Source organism: Meriones unguiculatus, chromosome 21 (assembly GCF_030254825.1).
Source record: "Meriones unguiculatus strain TT.TT164.6M chromosome 21, Bangor_MerUng_6.1, whole genome shotgun sequence".
NCBI lineage: Eukaryota > Metazoa > Chordata > Mammalia > Rodentia > Muridae > Meriones > Meriones unguiculatus.
In genome coordinates, this window is record NC_083368.1 from 32060531 (window position 1) to 32079345 (window position 18815).

At 39.4% G+C, this 18815-nt stretch overlaps 1 protein-coding gene across 9 annotated transcripts in view; it reads left to right on the forward strand.

Annotated features, from left to right (window-relative positions):
- Cdk14 (cyclin dependent kinase 14) overlaps positions 1-18815 on the forward strand; it is a 537826-nt gene that overhangs the window by 191061 nt on the left and 327950 nt on the right. For all 9 annotated transcript variants that reach the window (XM_060374042.1, XM_060374035.1, XM_060374040.1 and 6 more), the window contains one exon: positions 1485-1564. In XM_060374042.1, the coding sequence (XP_060230025.1) occupies positions 1485-1564 (80 nt within the window). The remainder of the gene's footprint in view (positions 1-1484; positions 1565-18815) is intronic.

An 18815-nucleotide genomic window follows, 5' to 3' on the forward strand; every position in this document is an offset into this window, starting at 1 on the left:
ACACTTTTACAAGGGGAGGCAGGATAGAGTGTATCATGTACCAAAATTTCTGCATGTGGTTTTCTGCACTATGCATGTGTATATGTACACATTTGTCAGTATATTTATGTGACACAAACATGTACATAAAAATAAAGCAACCAAGAGGGCTGGAATATGTCATTATACTTTTGATGCTGATAATTGACAGAACTGACTGAATAAGAGGTCATCTCCGTAGTGTGATCTTACTTTTGGTTAGACCTGACACACAGGCCGAAAGTGCTTAAAACAACCATGTGCTTTAGTTACGGCTTTTATAATTTGTAGTAGTGTGTTTATCATGTTTTTGATCATATAACATAACATAAAACACAATGAGATCAAAGATAGCTTTCAGAGGCTCTTAACAGGGAAGATGGAGTTTGGCGGTGGGATAAGTGTTACTGAGAGAGACATGAAGGGAATGTGAGTGTCAAGTTTCTGTCCTTGGGATTAAATGACTCTACCCAAGACTTAAGATGCAGATTTGAGAAACAAAGGAAAATGGTCTTTTTGCTGTTTTGTTTTTAATTAAACTGAGAGTCATTGTCAAGTGGTTTTATTGAACTCTGCTTTCACTGCAAAGACTATATCACAGAATTATCAAGTTCAATCTTAGCCTATCGAAACTGTTTTTTGTTTTTTTTTTAATTTTATTATCATTATCATCATTTATTAAAATTTATTCAGTTTGTATCCTGGCTGTGAACACCCAATCCTACCCTTCCTCCTTTCTTTCCTCCTATGCCCCTCCCCTAGTCCACTGACAGGGGCAGACCTCCTCCTCTTCTATTTGACCCTAGCCTGTTAGGTCTCTTCAGAACTGGTTTCATTGTCTTCCTCTGTGGCCTGGAAAGGCTGCACCCTCCACAGAAGATGATCAGAGAGCCAGCCACTGAGTTCATGCCAGAGACAGCCTCTGCTCCCCTTACTAGGGAACCCACTTGGTGGCTGAGGATCCTCCCCATGAATTGTCCTTGGTTTGGGTATCATTCTCTTCGGGGCCCCCAGGGCTCAGTTTTTATGGCTCTGTTAGTCTTCTTGTGGAGCTCCTATCCCCTCCAGGTCATTCCATCTCCGCCTTCTTTCATGAGATTCCCTGCACTCTGCCCAAAGTTTGGTATATAGTCTTAGCATCTGCTTCGATACCTCAATCCGTATACTCCTAAAGAAGCTAAACAAGGAAGACCCTAGGGAAGATGCTCAATCCTCATTCAGAAGGACAAATGCGATAGACATTGGAAGCAGGAGAAGACAGGGAACAGGACAGGACCAAGTGCTTTTACATTGGGAATATTTACGATGATCTAGAATTCCCAGACTTGCTGAAATCAATATGGCTATGGCAATATAACCGAGTCACTGACACTCTCAATGCAAAATTGCGTAGGATAGAAATTTTAGAGAGCACAGTCGCTTTCAGTTCTGCAAAGTCACTTTCACCTGTTCTTTGTTTCCTGCAGGGTAAACGGGAAGCTGGTGGCTCTGAAGGTGATCAGGCTGCAGGAGGAAGAGGGTACACCTTTCACAGCCATCAGGGAAGGTAGGCACTCTGACCTTCTCTCTTTGATTCTGTATTCATGTGGTTGCTCCTAGCATGGTAAGTATTCTGCGTCTGCAGACATTCGAGCTTTATAGTTATGTTGTCAGATGTCTCATTTGATTGTAAAAAAAAAAAAATACAGTGCCTTCTACAAGTATGCCAACTCATATTAAACAAGACAAGACCGCCTTTCTGCATTCAGATTTGTGGGAGGAAAATTGATGGTGGGGCTATCTAGGCAACTGAGGAATATGTTTATGTCTAATTCTATTTGCAACACTACTAAAATACATCTCTGTGACATTACTTGATATTCATGTTTTTTGAAGGAAATCTTAAGACTGAAGGATTGTCTTTACCTTGTAGCTCATTTGAATGTCTTTCTTTCTTTCTTTCTTTCTTTTTTTTTGCTTCCATTGTCCTTTACTTTGCATTGGTTGTCTCATTCCCTTTATACATTAGTATTATTTTTATTGTAATATTTTCCCCACTGTTATTTTTCTAGAAGTCCTTTTATAATGTAGTGGGTTCTATGGATAGGAATTTAGTTTTATGAAATAAAATTGAGCTGTCTTTTGCCTTGTTCATTTATGCATTGGAACATTTTATATTTCTTAGCGAGAGTCAGCTTATTCATGAAAATTTTACAGTTCACTGTCACGACTCTTAGGATTAGTAGCTTCACTTCTATATCATTTAAAAATGCAAATTCCCTTTACCTCAGTTTATTTTCTCTTCAAATAGACCAAATCTATGTCTTACGCTGATCCAAATGATGTATCAGTGCTTTGCCACCTAGTTTGCTGAAGGTGCTGACAAATTAAATATAATCTGCCCTTGTTTGTCGTTTGCTAATGATTTTCTTCCTTCTTCTCTTCCTCTTTCTCTTCTTTCTCTTTGTCCTACTTAGGATTTCTATTGCTGTGATAAGATATCATGACCAATGGTACCTTGTGGGAGGAAAAGTCTTATTTTTCTTACACTTCCACATCACAGTTCATCATTCAAGGAAGTCAGGAAAGGAACTCAAGCAGGGCAGGAACATGGAGGCAGGAGCTGATGCAGAAGCCATGGAGAAATGCTGCTTACGTGCTCATCAAAGCTGGCTTAGCCTGCTTTCTTTTATATCCCATTACCACCTGGCCAGGGGTGGCACCCCTCACAGTGGGCTGGTCCTTCCCACATCAATCATCCATCAAGAAAATTTACCACAGGCTTGCCCACAGGGAAGCCTGGTAGGGGCATTTTCTCAATTGAGGATCCCTTTTCCAAAATGATGCTAGCATATGTCTGTTTGCCATAAAACTATCCAGAACACTTATATTTTTCAACTCCTATTGATTCCACTTTCTCATCTCATTCTTGCATTCATTTCCTTCCGGTTTGGTGATGTAGAAACTTTGATGAAGCTGAAGCTTCTTAGAAGGTTTATCCACTGCCTCTTTATCATAAAGTAAACATTCACTTTTCTAGTTCATTATGTCTTTCTTTTAGCAGATTGCACATGATTAAAATGATTTTTTTTCTGCAATATCAGAGACTCCAGGCAGGTCAGTTTTTCTCTTTGCCTTGTGCTGCCCGTTGAGTTTGTAGAGTCTAACGAGAGGGGAAAAAATCCTTTTTTTCTCAAATAAGCACTCATTCCTGGTAATTTAATTCATTTCCCAAGTTTAAATATCAGATACAAGCTGTTGACTTCCGTACATGTGTCCATTTAGCTAAGACCTTGTCTTCATGTCCGTTTCATACATCCATCTGCCTACTTGGGATTTCCCCTTAAATTCAACAACCTCTAAAAAGAATAAGGCGCCACCATCACATAAGGCTGGCATAACAAATTACCTAAAACTTACATTCAAACGTAATTCTGATCTATCATATCCGATGCAATCTTCTCTGTACATGAGTAATGGGGATGTCCAGTGTTACCTCCCCAAATCAGCCAATGGTAGTTCTCTTGGTTACATTGCTAAAAGGTAGCTCAAGTCAGTCACAGCTGATGGGCATCTCTTCACTTCTCCCTGGGGATCATCAGTTCTTCCTTGGAATGTTGTGGAACATTATACTCTTAAATTACACTCTCTACTTCTTTGCCATTCTTACTGTTTCTTCTCTACCTTGATACTACTATTACAATCTAAAATGTCAGCCATGTTTTATTAATTCCCCCTTTCAAAACCTATACCAAGTACTTTGCCTCCTTTTCTCTCAACTGTTCCATAGTGGCCCATCTCCGGGCTGTTACATGCACTCTGCCAGAGTCTAGAATGCTTTTCATTGGCTGCATTTAGATCCCAGCTGTAAACTCAAATGTCGTCTTCTCAGAGAAATTTCCATTGCTGTCCTGTCTGAAATAGCAGCCAATCTCACCCTCCTTTCTGCAGCTCACCATGCTGATAAGCCTGATCATTTCCATTAGAGTTCCTACTGGCATGTGATAGGTTCCCCGAAGCTCTGTTCATATGTAGAGTTTTAATGAGGTTAGTGACCTTGTCTGACACCCTCCCTGGAACAGCCATTGAGCGACTTGCAGAGCACCATTAAGCTGGCATCAGTAAATAAGATGGAGTATTCGATACAGATGGTGCTCTCGAGGAATCTGTCATCCAGGTGGCAGGCAGAAGATTGAAATAATAAGTCAAAAAAATAACACACCATGCCATATAAATGCCAAATCATTTCTGAAGCATTGTGAGTGCTTGGGAAGGTTCTCCACAAGTGGAGTGTGCTAAGATGGCAGCTGGACCTTGAGCTACAAACAAGAAGATAAACTGTGAAGACTAGGTGGAAAGTTGCCATCTAGGCAGATACAGCAAATGAGCAGAGGTAGACACTCGGTGCCTGTGCCCAGTGCAAGGAGTGGGGATGATTTTCATGTGGTATTCTCGGTTAGTGACTGGTCATGTGGCAGTTGGTGGCTTTTGCTCTGGAGGAGTGTATGTACATTTTGAAGTCTGAGTTCGTGAGACATCTATTTGAAAATAGATGGAGCTCAAAGCGGTTGAATATAAACAGCATAATTACAAACACCCTTAAAATCAAAAGATTTTCAGTTTTATTTTGTTAAATTGAGAACAGAGATTTATTTGGCTCAATATTCTGGAAGATGGAGAGTTAAAAGTATGGGATCAAAAAAAAATAAAGTATGGGATCGGCAGCTGAGGTGCAGAAGGATGGGAACAGAGGGCCGAGGAAGAGTAAGAGCCAAAGTAAGAGGCAAGTTCAATATCTTCGAGGCCAAGAACTTTCAGTGCAAATAAGAGGTTGATTGCTAGTCAAGGCAATTTAGAGAAACTGGGTTTTGGGGTCTGGAATTCTGGGTTTTGATTGTGTCATTGTCTTTTATCACTGTACAATATAAAACCACTGAGAAGGCTACCAGGCCTCTATGACGCTACCTCAGATGGCATGATGCCCAGGAGCAGTTGGTGACTTGTAGTTTTGGAAACTGGGAATGCAACGTCAAAGTATCAGAACTCTGTTTCTTACAGCTGTGAGAGAGGACCTGTCTAAGGGTCCCTTCTATGCTCGTAGATAGTTGTCTTGTTCTTGTGTCTCTGGGTTTTCAATTCTGTGCCGGTCCTTATACAAATGTCTTCTTTCCGTAAGGACACCGGTCATGCTGAATTAGAGCCTACTCTGCTGACCTCATTTTAACTTCTTTTCAGACTCACAGCCAGCCATATACTGAAGTACCTAGGCTAGGACTCCAGCACACAACATATTTTTGATGGAGTAGAGCTCAGTTCAGCCCGTAAACCACTTCATAGTTTGGGGCCCTAGAAACCTAATGTGCAGAAGGTAGGGTTGGATCATGTAATTGAGCATGAACTTTCTACGTTGACATGATGATTCTGACTTTCCGAGGAGTCTTGAAATTCAGATTTCTGAATGTTCCTGTGATGATGGACAGTGGTGGAAGAATTGTTGAGGCTTGGTGGTAGAACATGAAACGTTTGGGAGGGTGTGACACTGGGGATGGGCCCATTCTCCATTGTGGAAGGGACTTTATGGCTGGTCAGTGAGGGAGAGATGGGGTTTGAGTTTCCCTGTATTCTGGTGTTCTGGCCAGTTCTTCATTCACAAAATGCCAGCATCTTGAAGACTGAGAATCAGGAAAGTGCTGCGCTCAGGGAAGTGGATTTCAAGTGCCTGCTTTCCTCTTATCGGATTACCTTGGAACTGAGACTTTAACGTAATTTTTACACAAAGTGGAAATGCTTAGCAACCCTAATCTTGCCTAGATTTGTGTCTCCAGGTGGACTTTGAATTTCATCTTGTTAAGATTGAGTGCATGTAATGGCTTAACTTAGGTTTAGGTACTTTAAAACTTACAATGCCTTTGATGGCAGCTTAGGAGAAATGTGAAGTAACTGTGGCAAAGGTCAGCTTTCCTGATTTAACTTACAATCCTTGTGGGCATCTTCACAGTTTGTGGTACTTCTGGTAGAGGCTCATGAGTACAAGGAAAGGTTTGGAAGGGCGAGGATAAAATGGCTTAGGATATCCTACCTTTTACTAACTTCAAGACATAGGTATATTATTCTGTGGCATCACTGTGTAGTTGTAATATAATAAAATTTTTTTCTCTTTCTTCCAATGTCCATCTGTTTGTCTTTTTGAGTGAGGACTGATCATCTTACCCAGGATCCTCCTTCTTGCTTAGCTTCTTCTTTAAGTGTACAGATTTTAGTATGTTTATCCTATATTATCTGTCTAATATCCACTTATAAGTGAGTATATACTGTGTGTGTTTATCTTTCTGCTTCTGGGATACCTCACGCAGATGATCTTCAGGAAACAGGACAGGAGCCTAACACAGAGGATCTCTGGACTCTACCCATCAGTGTATCAAAGCAGATGCTGAGACTCATAGCCAAACTTTGGGCAGAATACAGGGAATCTTATGAAAGAAGGGGGAGATAGTAAGACATGGAGAGGACAAGGAGAGCTTCAGAACCATATAATCTGGGCATAGGGGACTTTTCTGAGAGTGCTACTCCAACCAAGGACCATTCATGGATATAACCTAGAACCCCTGTTCAGATATAGCCCATGGCAGCTCAGTTTCCAAGTGGGTTCTCTAGTAAGGGGAACAGGGACTCTCTCTGACATGAACTCAGTGGCTGGCTCTTTGATCACATCCCCCTGAGTGTGGAGCAGTCTTGTCAGGCCACAGAGGAGGACAATGCAGCCAGTACTGATAAAACCTGATAAGCTAGTGTCAGATGGAAGGGAAGGAGGACTTCCCCTATCAGTGGACTTGGACAGGGGCTTGGGAGGAGATGAGAGAGGGAGGGTGGAATTGGAAGGGAATGAAGGAGGGGCCTGCAGCTGGAATACAAAGTGAATAAACTGTAATTAATATAAAAATAAAAATTTAATAATTTTTTTTCTCTAAGGTTTCTTACTATTAAGGCAAGGGAAACAGTTGTCATTTCTATGGATTCTTGAATGGATAGTAGTTTTTGTAGGTCAGCAGAAAAGGGAGGGAGGGCGAGGTTGGGAAGAGATGAGGCAGGGGCTACAGCAGGATCTAAAATGTATAAATTGTAATAAAGAAAAAGAAAAAGAAATCTAAATACTCTTTAAACAAAACATGCATAAATGGAAATGGTTACAATGTTTTGCAAGCATGGTGGCATGTGTCTATAATTCTTGCACTTGATAGGTGGAGACAGGAAAATTGGCAGCTCAAGGCTTCCTTAATGAGTTTAAGATTGGCCTGGGCTGCTTGTGACTATTTCTTTGTGTATTTTATTGGTTATCCTATAAAAATGGTTTATATTTTTAATATCAAATTGTGATACCAGAAAGGAGGAGGTGGGAAGAAGTTGAAAAGTAAATTAAGGGGGGGGGGCAGCACCTTTTATGATAGATATTTGGAAATAGCCTGCTTATAAAATGAACTAACTTTCATAGTTTACCTTCAAGCCTCTAATTAAAATATTTCTAATGTTGCAACATGTTAGGCACTTAAGTTATGAGTTCTTTTATAAACCTGAAAGCATTATGAAACAGAAAATGAAGCTTGTGTTAAGCGAGCCATTAATGACCATGTGGTTTGTCAGATCTGATTTTCTTCATCACATCTTTGTTGTGCGTATATAACATTTAAGAATATTTGTTCCTTTTGTGTTAACTCCAATAGTCTTTCACATATGGACATCTGATATAATTTGCTTATGACTAGCCAATGTTAGTTTTATGAGCCATCATTGGTTGTCATTCAATTGGAAATTAACCAAGATAAATTCAATATTTTTTCTATAGCTTCACTGATACAGTACCACAAACCCAATGGTCTTTTATATATATATCGCTAAACTAGGAATTCAAAATCAAAACACTGACAAGGCTTCTTCTGGGAGAAACAATAATCAGCAGACCATGCTTTAATAGAGGACCATGTTGATGTTAGAGGCCATGCTGCCATTGGGGACCAGGCAGAGGTCCTTGTTGCATGCTGATGTTGGAGAACAAATGGATGTTCATGTTATATACTGTTACCAGAAACAAAATGGAGGCCTAGGGTCTGTATTCCTTCTGGCTGTGAAGGGCAAGGAAGCTACCCTGCCAGTATTTTAGATGATTGCAGACACATGGTTAAGAGTGAGGAACATGCAAGACCTCTTTGACAACCTCTACATCTACCCCAAAACACCCCCTGGAAGAAAAGACTGACAGCCTGGAAAGGAGGCCATCAAAGAGAAACAAACAAACAAATAAATAGATAAGTAAATAAATAAATAATATATTGTAAAAATATTGTGATGAATATGCTGAGGTGTGGCTCACCGCATTTGATGGCTTTTGGTGGGAGTGCAGGTGGAGAGTTACTCAGCCTCCCTTGGAGGCTGGCCACTGAAAGTTTGACCTTGCTCCAGTGTGTGTACTGACAACACAAATGGAATTGTTTTATTGAAGGGGGAGGCCATAGATGAGAGGGAGTAGACACTGGAGGATTGGCGCGGGGGGAGCTTGAACAGGGTGAGATTCCAAAATAATCAACAAATAAAAATATTATGTTAAAAAAAAAAAAAAAAAAAAAACACTGACAAGGCCAGGCTCCCTGTGAAAGCTGAAGATGAGAAACTCTTGCTTGGTTTTTGCTAGCTTTGGCTGGCTCCTGGCAATCCTTGGGATCCTTTGCTGTGTGTGTATGGAACTCAGCCATCTTCCTCTGTGTTTTTCGTGACCTCCTTCTCTGTGTCTCACTTTCTTCTTAGAAAGACGCCAGTCACTGGACTGAAGACCTACCTTAGACTAGTGTGGGTGTATTTTCTTTAATTACATTTGTGTGGACTGTTTGCAACTAAAGCCACACTCTGAAGTTGCAGGTAGACTGGAGTTTGGGGAAGTATTGCTCCTTGTGCTACAGTTTTTTTTAGTCTTGTCACTTCCTCATTGACGTTTGAAAGTAGCAGGGGATTAAGACTGCCCTTGACCTTCAAAAGCTTAGCAAATAGATATGCAATGTAGGGCAGGTAACATTTATTATCACCCCCCCCCCCGTGTGTGTGTGTGTGTGTGTGTGTGTGTGTGTGTGTGTGCCTGTGTGTATGACAAATGAATGAACATTAACATTCATTAACATTCTCCAAGGTGACTTGGCCGTTTGTTATTTTTTAGTTTTTATATAAAAATGTAATTTTTCCTCGTTGATCATAAAGATTTGAGGTCTATGGCTTGCGAGGAGATGGATTGTCATGTCTGTGAACCTCTGGTTGTTAGTTTGAGGCTATCAGGAGAACTGATTCCAAAGGCTACTAAATATATGTAGAATGATAGAGGTTGGTTTTGCCAGTTCCTCAAATTGATTATTGTGATTTCAGACACATTAATTCAAAAGGTAAAATGTTATCAATGATAGCTTCCCAGATCACCCCACAAGAATCTGTTCCGTCCGGGAGATAACGAGATGAATGCATGCCTTCTCTGGTCAGGCAGGACTGGACTGGTATGTTTGTAATCATCCTTTCTTGTGACCTATGTCCTATTTTCAAAGGCTAGATACCAAGACACACTTTCTCCCATCATCCTCCTACTGCAGAGAAAGCACCTCTTGTACCCCCCACCCCCTTCTCTTCTCTCTGACACAGATGCTCTCGTGCTTGGGTTTCTGGGAGAACACCCTTGAAAGTGTCCACCAAGGAGAAAACAGGCTTCTGGGACACAATCTCCCTCTTTTACTGGGCCAAGGAAATGAGAGGGTGTGCTGCTGGGGCTCCATATTTGTGTTTTGTTCATATTGATGTTTTGAATTGTTTATCATCTTGTAATGATTTCAGAATTAAGAAGGAGACCATCAAGTAAAGTCTTACCGGTGTTTTACTCTATATGAATACAACATTTGATCATATATAGTAGTGGACAGAATAAATTGTTTTTCGCTGGTCTTGATAAGTTCAGGATTTATCAGTTCTGAGCTAAGCCTAGGCATTTCTGCAATTAGCTGTTTTTTGTTTGTTTTTTTTTTGTTTGTTTGTTTTTAAAGCCATGGTTTGCACCATGATTGTGTGAAATGCAGTAATCGTATGTGAACTAATTTGCAAAGTAAGCTAGGCCATAGAGATTATCAGTTGTTTCTCAGTTGTGGTTGGGTGGGGCTCCGGTTTGACTCTTGGGTTGAGTTTTAGTCAATAGGTCTAGTGACCAGCAACAGTCAGCTTCATCTACTATTTTAGTATGAACTCTCAAGCTCACATTATAAACTTAAATTTGCTTGGAGTGTATGGTTTTGAGCAAGCCTTGCATTTTTCTGTGCTTTAGATTCCTATCCTCTAAAAGAGGATAAAAATACTACCAACTTTAAGGATTTGGAAAGATGTAGTCATTAAATTCATGATGCTATCAAATAAGTAAAAAAAAATCAAAGAAGGAAAATTTCTTAGAAATAAAAAATGCATGACCAGGCAATAAAAATTCAAGAGAAGAGATGGATAGTGAATTTAAGAAAATTTCTCAAAGAAGGACCAAGAAGAGTTACTTTCTCTGACATCTCTGAGGGAAAATGGTAGAAATATGAGTTTTCTTCTGCGTTAGCTCTTTGTCGTACAGGAAACATCCTTCAACTATCAACTTCAGTTTCAGAGTTAGATGCCTCGATTGGTGCTTTTGGGTGTCTGGATAGGGACACTTGTTTGGTGGGTTACATAAACTTATGGTGGGTATTCCCTCTTCCTTTTCCTTGCTGATTGTCAGATGCCAATATTGGATAATCTTTTGAAGGAGCCTTTCGTTTCCACAGGGAAGGATAATTGACTCTCCTGTCTGGATGATTTAAGTTTGCTGTTCATGGTATATGGACTGAGCAAGGGACAGGTTGCAGGGATTCAAATCCCTTTCAACAAGCAAGTGTTTATTCATGTCTCATTTTTTGGCTCAGGTAGCTGGTGTAAGAGGGGCTAAAAGCTAATGAAATCCATAGGGGGAACAGGAAGGTACTGTTTTTAGGAGATGGATGTATGGTTGTGAAGAGGAACAACTCATAGGATGAAATGCATGTTTAGACATGGAGATCAGTGGGTATGGAGATCTTCAGGATGACATTCAAGGTTTTTCCTGGGACATGGGATTAATAATAAAGCCTATGCTAAGAAAGAGCCTAGGGGGAAGGAAATAGGAAAATTTAGGGAGTTCAGTCTCACAAGTGTCAAATTTGAAACCCGCCATTCATATCCCATCTGCTTACACGATGGTGCTATTGAGATCACAGATCAATTATACCCGACTTGGAGACTCTCTAGTCATATCCAGGTACATGATCTGAATATTTCACCAACAGTTACATTCTAGGTAGATAGTCAGGTGAACCGTCTATCACATATTAGACTCTCAACAAAGATTGAACAACCACATGCATGACTACATTCCAGATCTGTTCTGTATTGCTGTTGAGACTGAAGCCCATATGATCAAAATTACACAGATGGTTGTAAACCAACTAAATGAGAGAGATGAGACTTGGAAAAACACTGTATGAGGCAGAAAATGTTCAGTCCTGGTGGAGATTGTGCTACTAACGTTTTGATCACGAGCAAATGCTTCGGTCTTTGCACTTTCAGTGTCTTCATTTCTGAAATGAACTTTCTACTAAAGTGTGTTATCTTCAAATAAACAGGTTTGTAAGAGCCTCCATTTACAATTCTGTTTACTAGCAAATTATTTCACAAAGGGGTATTCATTTATCCTAAGTCTCAACTTCCTTATCTGCACCTTACAGATAATTCTTATCTGCATTTAACATAGGATTGTTGTGAAAATTACAAGAGGAAGCGTCTTTAATAGCTTGGCAAGGTAAAACCTGAAGACATCTATAGGGAATTTTAGGCAATTAGAAATGCATTCAGGTGACAATTGTTATATAATCTTTTCAAAATTATCTTAAAAATATCATATCTTAACTTATATTACTAGCCACAAAAAAAAGATGAAATATAACTTTTTTTTTTTCAAATTTAGTCAGCCAAGAAAGCAGCTGCTGGACTAAAAGATAAATTTTAATCTTCAAAATTACTAGAAGAAAACCATTATTCTCATCGGTTTTAAAGTCACATGATCCAACAGCTTTCATTTTTTTGTTGATATTAGCTGGCAGACACCCATCACATTATTCAAACTCACAAAGAATAGCAATTGGGTCAATTTACATAAACTTACTAAGAATCATAGTCTAGACTGATGGATTTTTTTTCTTCCATTTACAAAATTTGCCTGTCAATTGTAAAAGGCTCTATAGCAATTCATACTATTTTTTTTTCAGTGACAGACATAAAGGAATTTTATTAATGTCTTAAAAGAACTATTTTAGCACCATAAATTCATATTTTATTAAGGTGTGTTTGTAAAGAACACTGATGATACAATTATGTTTTTTTTTTTAATAGGTAAAAGATTGAGGCTAGTACTGTTATTAAAAATCCAATCTCTAGGTACTTGAAATTGTATAAAAATTCTTGTGTACTTCTTCAGTTCTTATTTGGCCATGCTGTTAAATATGCTACCTCACATATTTCTCTCCACAGTCCTGACTCAATATGTCAGTATGAATGTCTCTAAGCTGCAGAGAGGAAGATGAAGGCTAGAGATAAATAAATTGTCTTTTTTCACATATTTTTTTTTCTAGGAAACAATTTTAACTGAGGTTTTAACTGAAGTGCTTGTTCAAAAATAATATGTCCTTCAGTTAAAAGCTTTTTGCCTGATTTAAAAGTACTGCAAAATCATAAAGTTATGTTAATCAATTTTATAGAAGCAAACTTATTTTGTATTTGTTGCTTGTAGGATATTTGTTAACATAGTTACAGATTACTTTAAAGTTCTGGCTATACATTCATTACTTCCGAGAAGCCATCCCGTTGTTATGCTACACGCTGTGGATACTATCTCATAATAGAAATAGTCAAAGGCAGGCAAGGTAGATAATAGAAATTTGCAGCCAATATCATGCTCACTGACAGAATATGCTGTTTTATTTATTTTCAAGGTCCATATTAAGTCATATTTTCTTATGTGTTTAGTGTGAGCTTAACGAGGACACCGAATAATGTGACTTTTTAAGTGATCCTCTTGAAAAACTGATACGTCATGTAGATTGGGAAGAGGAGAAAGGATTGAGCAAGGCATGATTTTAAAATCACCATAAAGTTCGATGACTGCAAACACGTCAATAGACTACAATTAGAAGAAACATGAAAAGAGCTACTCGTAGATTTATGGAAATAAAATTACATAAAGAAGAAGACAAAGGGAAATCTTGATGGTAGGAAGAGACAAGCAACTCATTATAGCAGAGAAAACTGCACTCGAGAGCTGACCTTTCATCTAAACTGGCAGATGCAGGAAGGCAGGGTACTGACATATTCTAAAAAACAGAAGAAAAGGAAATGAAAACCTGTCAATTAAAATTCTACATCTAACAAAACTATCCTTTATAAATGAAGGCCAGGTACACGTTCAAATCAGCAAAAATTGAGTGAAATACTAACAGAAACATGTCAGGCACATGGCACTAGGCCTACTTTTTTAATGAAAAAAAAATAGGATGTTGGAAATGACAATGTGTGAGTAAACATCAACAATTCTATAAAGACATTGTTCTGTTTTAATTTCTTTTTTAAAATTTACTCATTTTTAAATGATATATTCAGTTTAATTTTTTTAATTAATTTATTTTTTTATTAATTACAGTTCATTCACTTTCTATCCCAGCTATAGCCCCCTCCCTCATCCTCTCCCAATCCCACCCTCCCTCCCTCTTCTCCTGTGCCCCTTCCCCAGTCCACTTATAGGGGAGGTCCTCCTCCCCTGCCATCTGATCCTAGTCTCTCAGGTCTCATCAGGAGTGGCATTGTTTACATCCTGATTGTAGCCTCACTCCCACCTTTTCCCTCTTCTATCCCCCCCTCTCCTACTCCTCAGAAAAGGGGAGTGCTCCCCACCAACCCACCCCAACATATCAATTCGCATAAGGACTGAACTCATCTTCATCCACTGAGGACAGGCAAGGTAGCCCTGCCGTGGGAAAGCGTTCGGAAGCAGGCAAGAGAGTTCGTCTCGTACAGCACCCGCTCAGCTCAGCTCACTAGGGAACCCACAGGAAGATGAAACTTCCCATGGGCTACACATGTGTAGGATTACATGCATAAAGCGTGTTAAAGAGTACGGTAGAAACTACTGGCAAGTCAGGGTCTGTTGAGTGATCAGCTTCCACTGAAGCCGGGATTACAAGCCTGAACCTCCAGGCCCAGGGGCTCCCAGTTCTTGACAATCATAATCACAGCATACTGTTTGTTTGATGCAAGAGAGTAGCTTAATATAAGAGAAAAAAAATCATTATGTAACTTGCACAACCATGACGCTGATTGCATGTGGCAACTGACAGGCTGAACTTTCATGACTTGCTAGGGGAGAAGCTGCCCGGGGAAGAATGTATTGGGAGAGGGATGAACGTATCTGCCTTTTTCTGGCTTGTGCATTCCCCTTCCCCCAGCCCTCCAACACTACTTGAGCCATTTTTTAAGACCTTATTGGATACTGTCTGTTTACTGACATCCTGTTGCCTTTCATAGCATTGTCCTTTTTTTTTTTTTTTTTTTTTTTTTTTTTTTTTTCCTTTTTGGTTCTTTGTAGTTTATGTTGTTTGCATGCTTATAACTACACTAAGCTTTCTGGTCAGATGTGCTCAACTGTGAGCTATTGGTAACCTCTTGGTGTTATAATGTATGATTTGGCCATGCAATATGTCTGGTTTAAGGAAGTTTATTTGAGGAGAGAGGAAGAGGAAAGGGGTTAGGGGGCAGATGATTGGACATGTGGACATGCAGACAGACTGATGGGGGTAGAGCCATGAGGACAAAGAGAATTGGTCTTTAAAAGCAAAGCAAACAAATGAACAAAAAACAGAAAAGAAAGACAAACTTAGAAGGGGTGGTGAGGTGGGAATAAGGACTTGATGTTCAGAAAGGCTGCTTCCTGCTGTCGTGGCAACAGTGACATCTTTGGGAACCCTGGGAGAATTGGGAAGCTGGTGAAGTCCTGGGAAAGCCAGCTGTATCACTGCTGTCCATGATCTGTGAGAACATCTGCGGTTAGGAAAGAAAGTGCAGGCCCAGCTGAAGCAGTCTTTGAGGTTAGCTGAAGCAGTCTTTGGGTTACCCTGGAGTACCTGTGGGTAGCTGCGTTGGTTCTATTTTGGATGTAGGAAACTTCTGGACTTGATAGGATACTGGAACAGTATATGGGCAGAAGACTAAGTTAAGTAGGTTAGGGAGAAAATTATTTTTCTCAGGTGTACATTTGAAACTTTTGGACCCATGGTTTTGGTAGTTGTTGGGAGGGACATGACAAAACCAGGGAAAGGTGGAAAATTCCAACCCTCTGAAATAGGAAATATGTAGGAAACTTAGGCTTTTGATTGACAGTACTTATTGGAGTCCATTTGGCCCATGAAATAAGGATCCGTGTGTATTTCCTCTAGCTTACAAGAATCTTTTTATACTCACAAAGTCAATAAATTTTAAATGTGTTAGCATCACTATTGTTTGCAATCTGCAGTGAGATAGATATTGTAGAAAAAGACAGCAGAGGCTTGGAAATAATTTTGGGTTAAAAGCATGAACACTCTTTAAGGTGAGCTCAGGGGAGACAGATACCTTCCATGAAGCACATCAGAAAACTGGATGTGTATAAATTACCACAGTGAGAAACAACTTTTAAGTCTATATTTAAAAGACAAATCAAAGGAAATTTAAAATCTTGAGCTTTGAAATATGATAGTAGTTTGTATAGTAGAATGTCAAAGCTCTGAATAGTCTTAATACAACAATGTCCTAGCAACAGAAAGAAATCTTGAAGCACTTTTATCTTTTTAAATTTTATTTTACACTTTAAGTCACCTTCTTATAATCATCTAGGCTTTCACTTGTATTTGTCAACCTTAAAACATCTTCTTAGACCTGAAAGTGCTTTCTTAGGTTCTTATACTTAAGCTTCTGTGACCTTAGGCCTTATACAGCTTTCTTTTTCAATCATTTGCCATGAGACACAGGTGAGACTGCTGGGAGCAGTCATTGACTGTCCTTTAGCTAAAGGAATAGTAAAAAAGTTACATCTGAGAACACTTTTTTTTTTTTAGTTTGTTTACAAGGTAGACTATGTCTGGACCTCTGAGAATGAGGCATAAGAGCCAATTTTTACACATGAAGAGAACTGAAAAGCCACCTGAAGCCTGTTTATCTTTTAACAAGAGGTCTGTGAGCAAGGCAAAAGTGTTTGCCTTTTAAAATAAGAGATCTAGAAGTTACTAGTTTTAACAAGCTAATAAATTGACTAATGAACTAACATCGTGGTAGATTACCTTGGGGTAAGGAGCTAGTTGCCTGTTGTCTAGATGTCAAGCTACTATTAGCTTAGCTGTCAATGTGATCAGAGACCAGAGAAGGATAAGTTTTAATCTAAATGAATCTATGTATCAATCAAAATAACAGAGACTAGTCCATAGTCTACGATGTAAGACAGTTGTCCCCGGTCCCTGGAATCTCCATGCCAACATGGCAGAGGCAGTCTGGCCACCAGGTATAGAAGATGACAACATAGGAGAGATTGACCTCATCTCCTCTTCAGCATCATGAGACAATATCTCTCCAGGTGTCCAGTTTGTCCATAGTTCAGGTTGTGTCCTAGCAGTGGGTGAGGCATTGGGACAGTCTTCCTAATGGTTAGTGCACCAAAACCCAAGGTTGTAGTCATCTGTCATTGTGCCCAAATCTTCTCGGAGACTTTGGGGAGTTACTGTTAGGATTTGGGATTCTCTGTCTGTCCTAATAAGTTTAAACATATTAAATGCTATATTCAGCAGGTCTCCGACAGGCTTGAAGGTTAGCATGTGTGAGTTAAGCAATCATTGTCTTTAGCATATCTGCTTTAATCTATGCCTTGCAAACATAAAACAGAATATTATAATCTATAATTTTGCCATATTCTGCAGATAAGCAGTTGAGGACCACATTATCTCGAGTAGAGCTAAATAGACAAATTTTCTTGTTTCTAGTTGTTCTACAGTAGAACAATATAAAACAACATTTAAAATTACATTTCAATTTATTATACAAAATTCATTGGCCAAAAGCCAATGGAGTTGAACCCCGAGCAAAGGCAGCTGGAGGAAGGAGAAAGAAATAGCATTCATTTATGCATCCAAGAACTAGCAAAGATATAAATAGTTAGATATATATTTTAAACTAGCTTTTGTTAATCTTAATAACATTTGTGACCTTGAAATCTCATCATCATATAAAGAATATTTTGAACTAGTGTTGAAACATATATAGTATGTTGTAAAAAGTATAACTTTGGACTAAGATCAGAAGGAAGGAGAGGAGGACCTCCCCTATCAGTGGATGTGGGGAGGAGCATGCATGCAGAAAGGGGAGGTAGGGTGGGATCGGGAGGGGAGGAGGGAGGGGCTTATGGGGAATACAAAATGAATAAAGTGTAATTAATAATAATAATAAAAAAGAAAAAATATAACTTTGAGTTATATCCATTTAAAATAAGATTTGTTGCTTTCTTAGTCTGAAAGGAAATAAATTAATAAACAGAGAGTTCATCAGGACTAAGAAGTTTTATAATTGGTGCTTTATACTACATGTTCTTCTTAAGATGATGGAGTCCATTTGGTTGACATGGATACTATTTTAAAACACTTGTGTTTTTATAGATATATATGTTTAAATGAGCATCTAAGTTGTATGCACATATACTTACATGAAGCTGAATTAGAGTTACGCACACATACAGATGTATGTTCCAAATAAGAGTTGAACTCAGTTTCTTTATTTTTTAATTAATTACAGTTTATTCATTTTGTATCCCTACTGTAGCCCCCTCTCTTGTCTCCTTCCAGTCCCCCCTTTTCTCCTCACATGCCCTTCCCCTAGTCCACTGATAGGGGAGGTCCTCCTCCCCTTCCCTCTAACCATAGCCTATCAGGTCTCATCAGGACTGTCTTTCATAGTCTTCCTCTGGGACCTGGTAAGGCTGCTCCCCCCTCAGGGGGAGATGATCAAAGTGTTCACTGAGTTCATGTCAGAGACAGTTCCTGTTCCCTTTACTACGGTACCCACATGGATACTGAGCTGTCATGGGCTACATCTGGTTAGGGGTTCTAGGTTGTCTCCATGCATGGTCCTTGGTTGGAATATCAGTCTCAGAAAAAGACCCCTGTGCCCAGATTTTTTGGTTCTGTTCCTCTCCTTGTGGAACCTGTTCCTTCCAGGTCTTTCTATCTCCCCCTTCTTTCATAAGATTCCCTGCACTCTGCCCAAAGGTTGGCTATAAGTCTCAGCATCTGCTCTGATATCCTTCTGGGAGGGGCTGGTGGGACCAAATGGAGAGGAAAGCTGAGAGTCAAGCCCCATAGAGGAATGGCTCTCTAAGAATTTGGAATAAAAAAAATCACAGACAAATGGTCTGCACATACCTCAGGAGTGGTCTTGAGAATAGCTGCTTGTAGCAAGCAGAAAGGGTGTTTCAGTCTCTGGTCTCATCCACCCTGACTTGTTACAACTTACAGACAAGATGTTTAAGGAGCATGGAGAGAGACCAGAGAGGAAGTCACAGAATTTTGAGAATGGAGAAGTAGGGAATAGGGAATTGCTTTCCATTTCATTGATCACTCTCAGTGTCTTGAATATTAGAAATTTGATTAGAAAGGTGAGTAAAGTTAAAGTGCTTCAGGTCAGGCTTT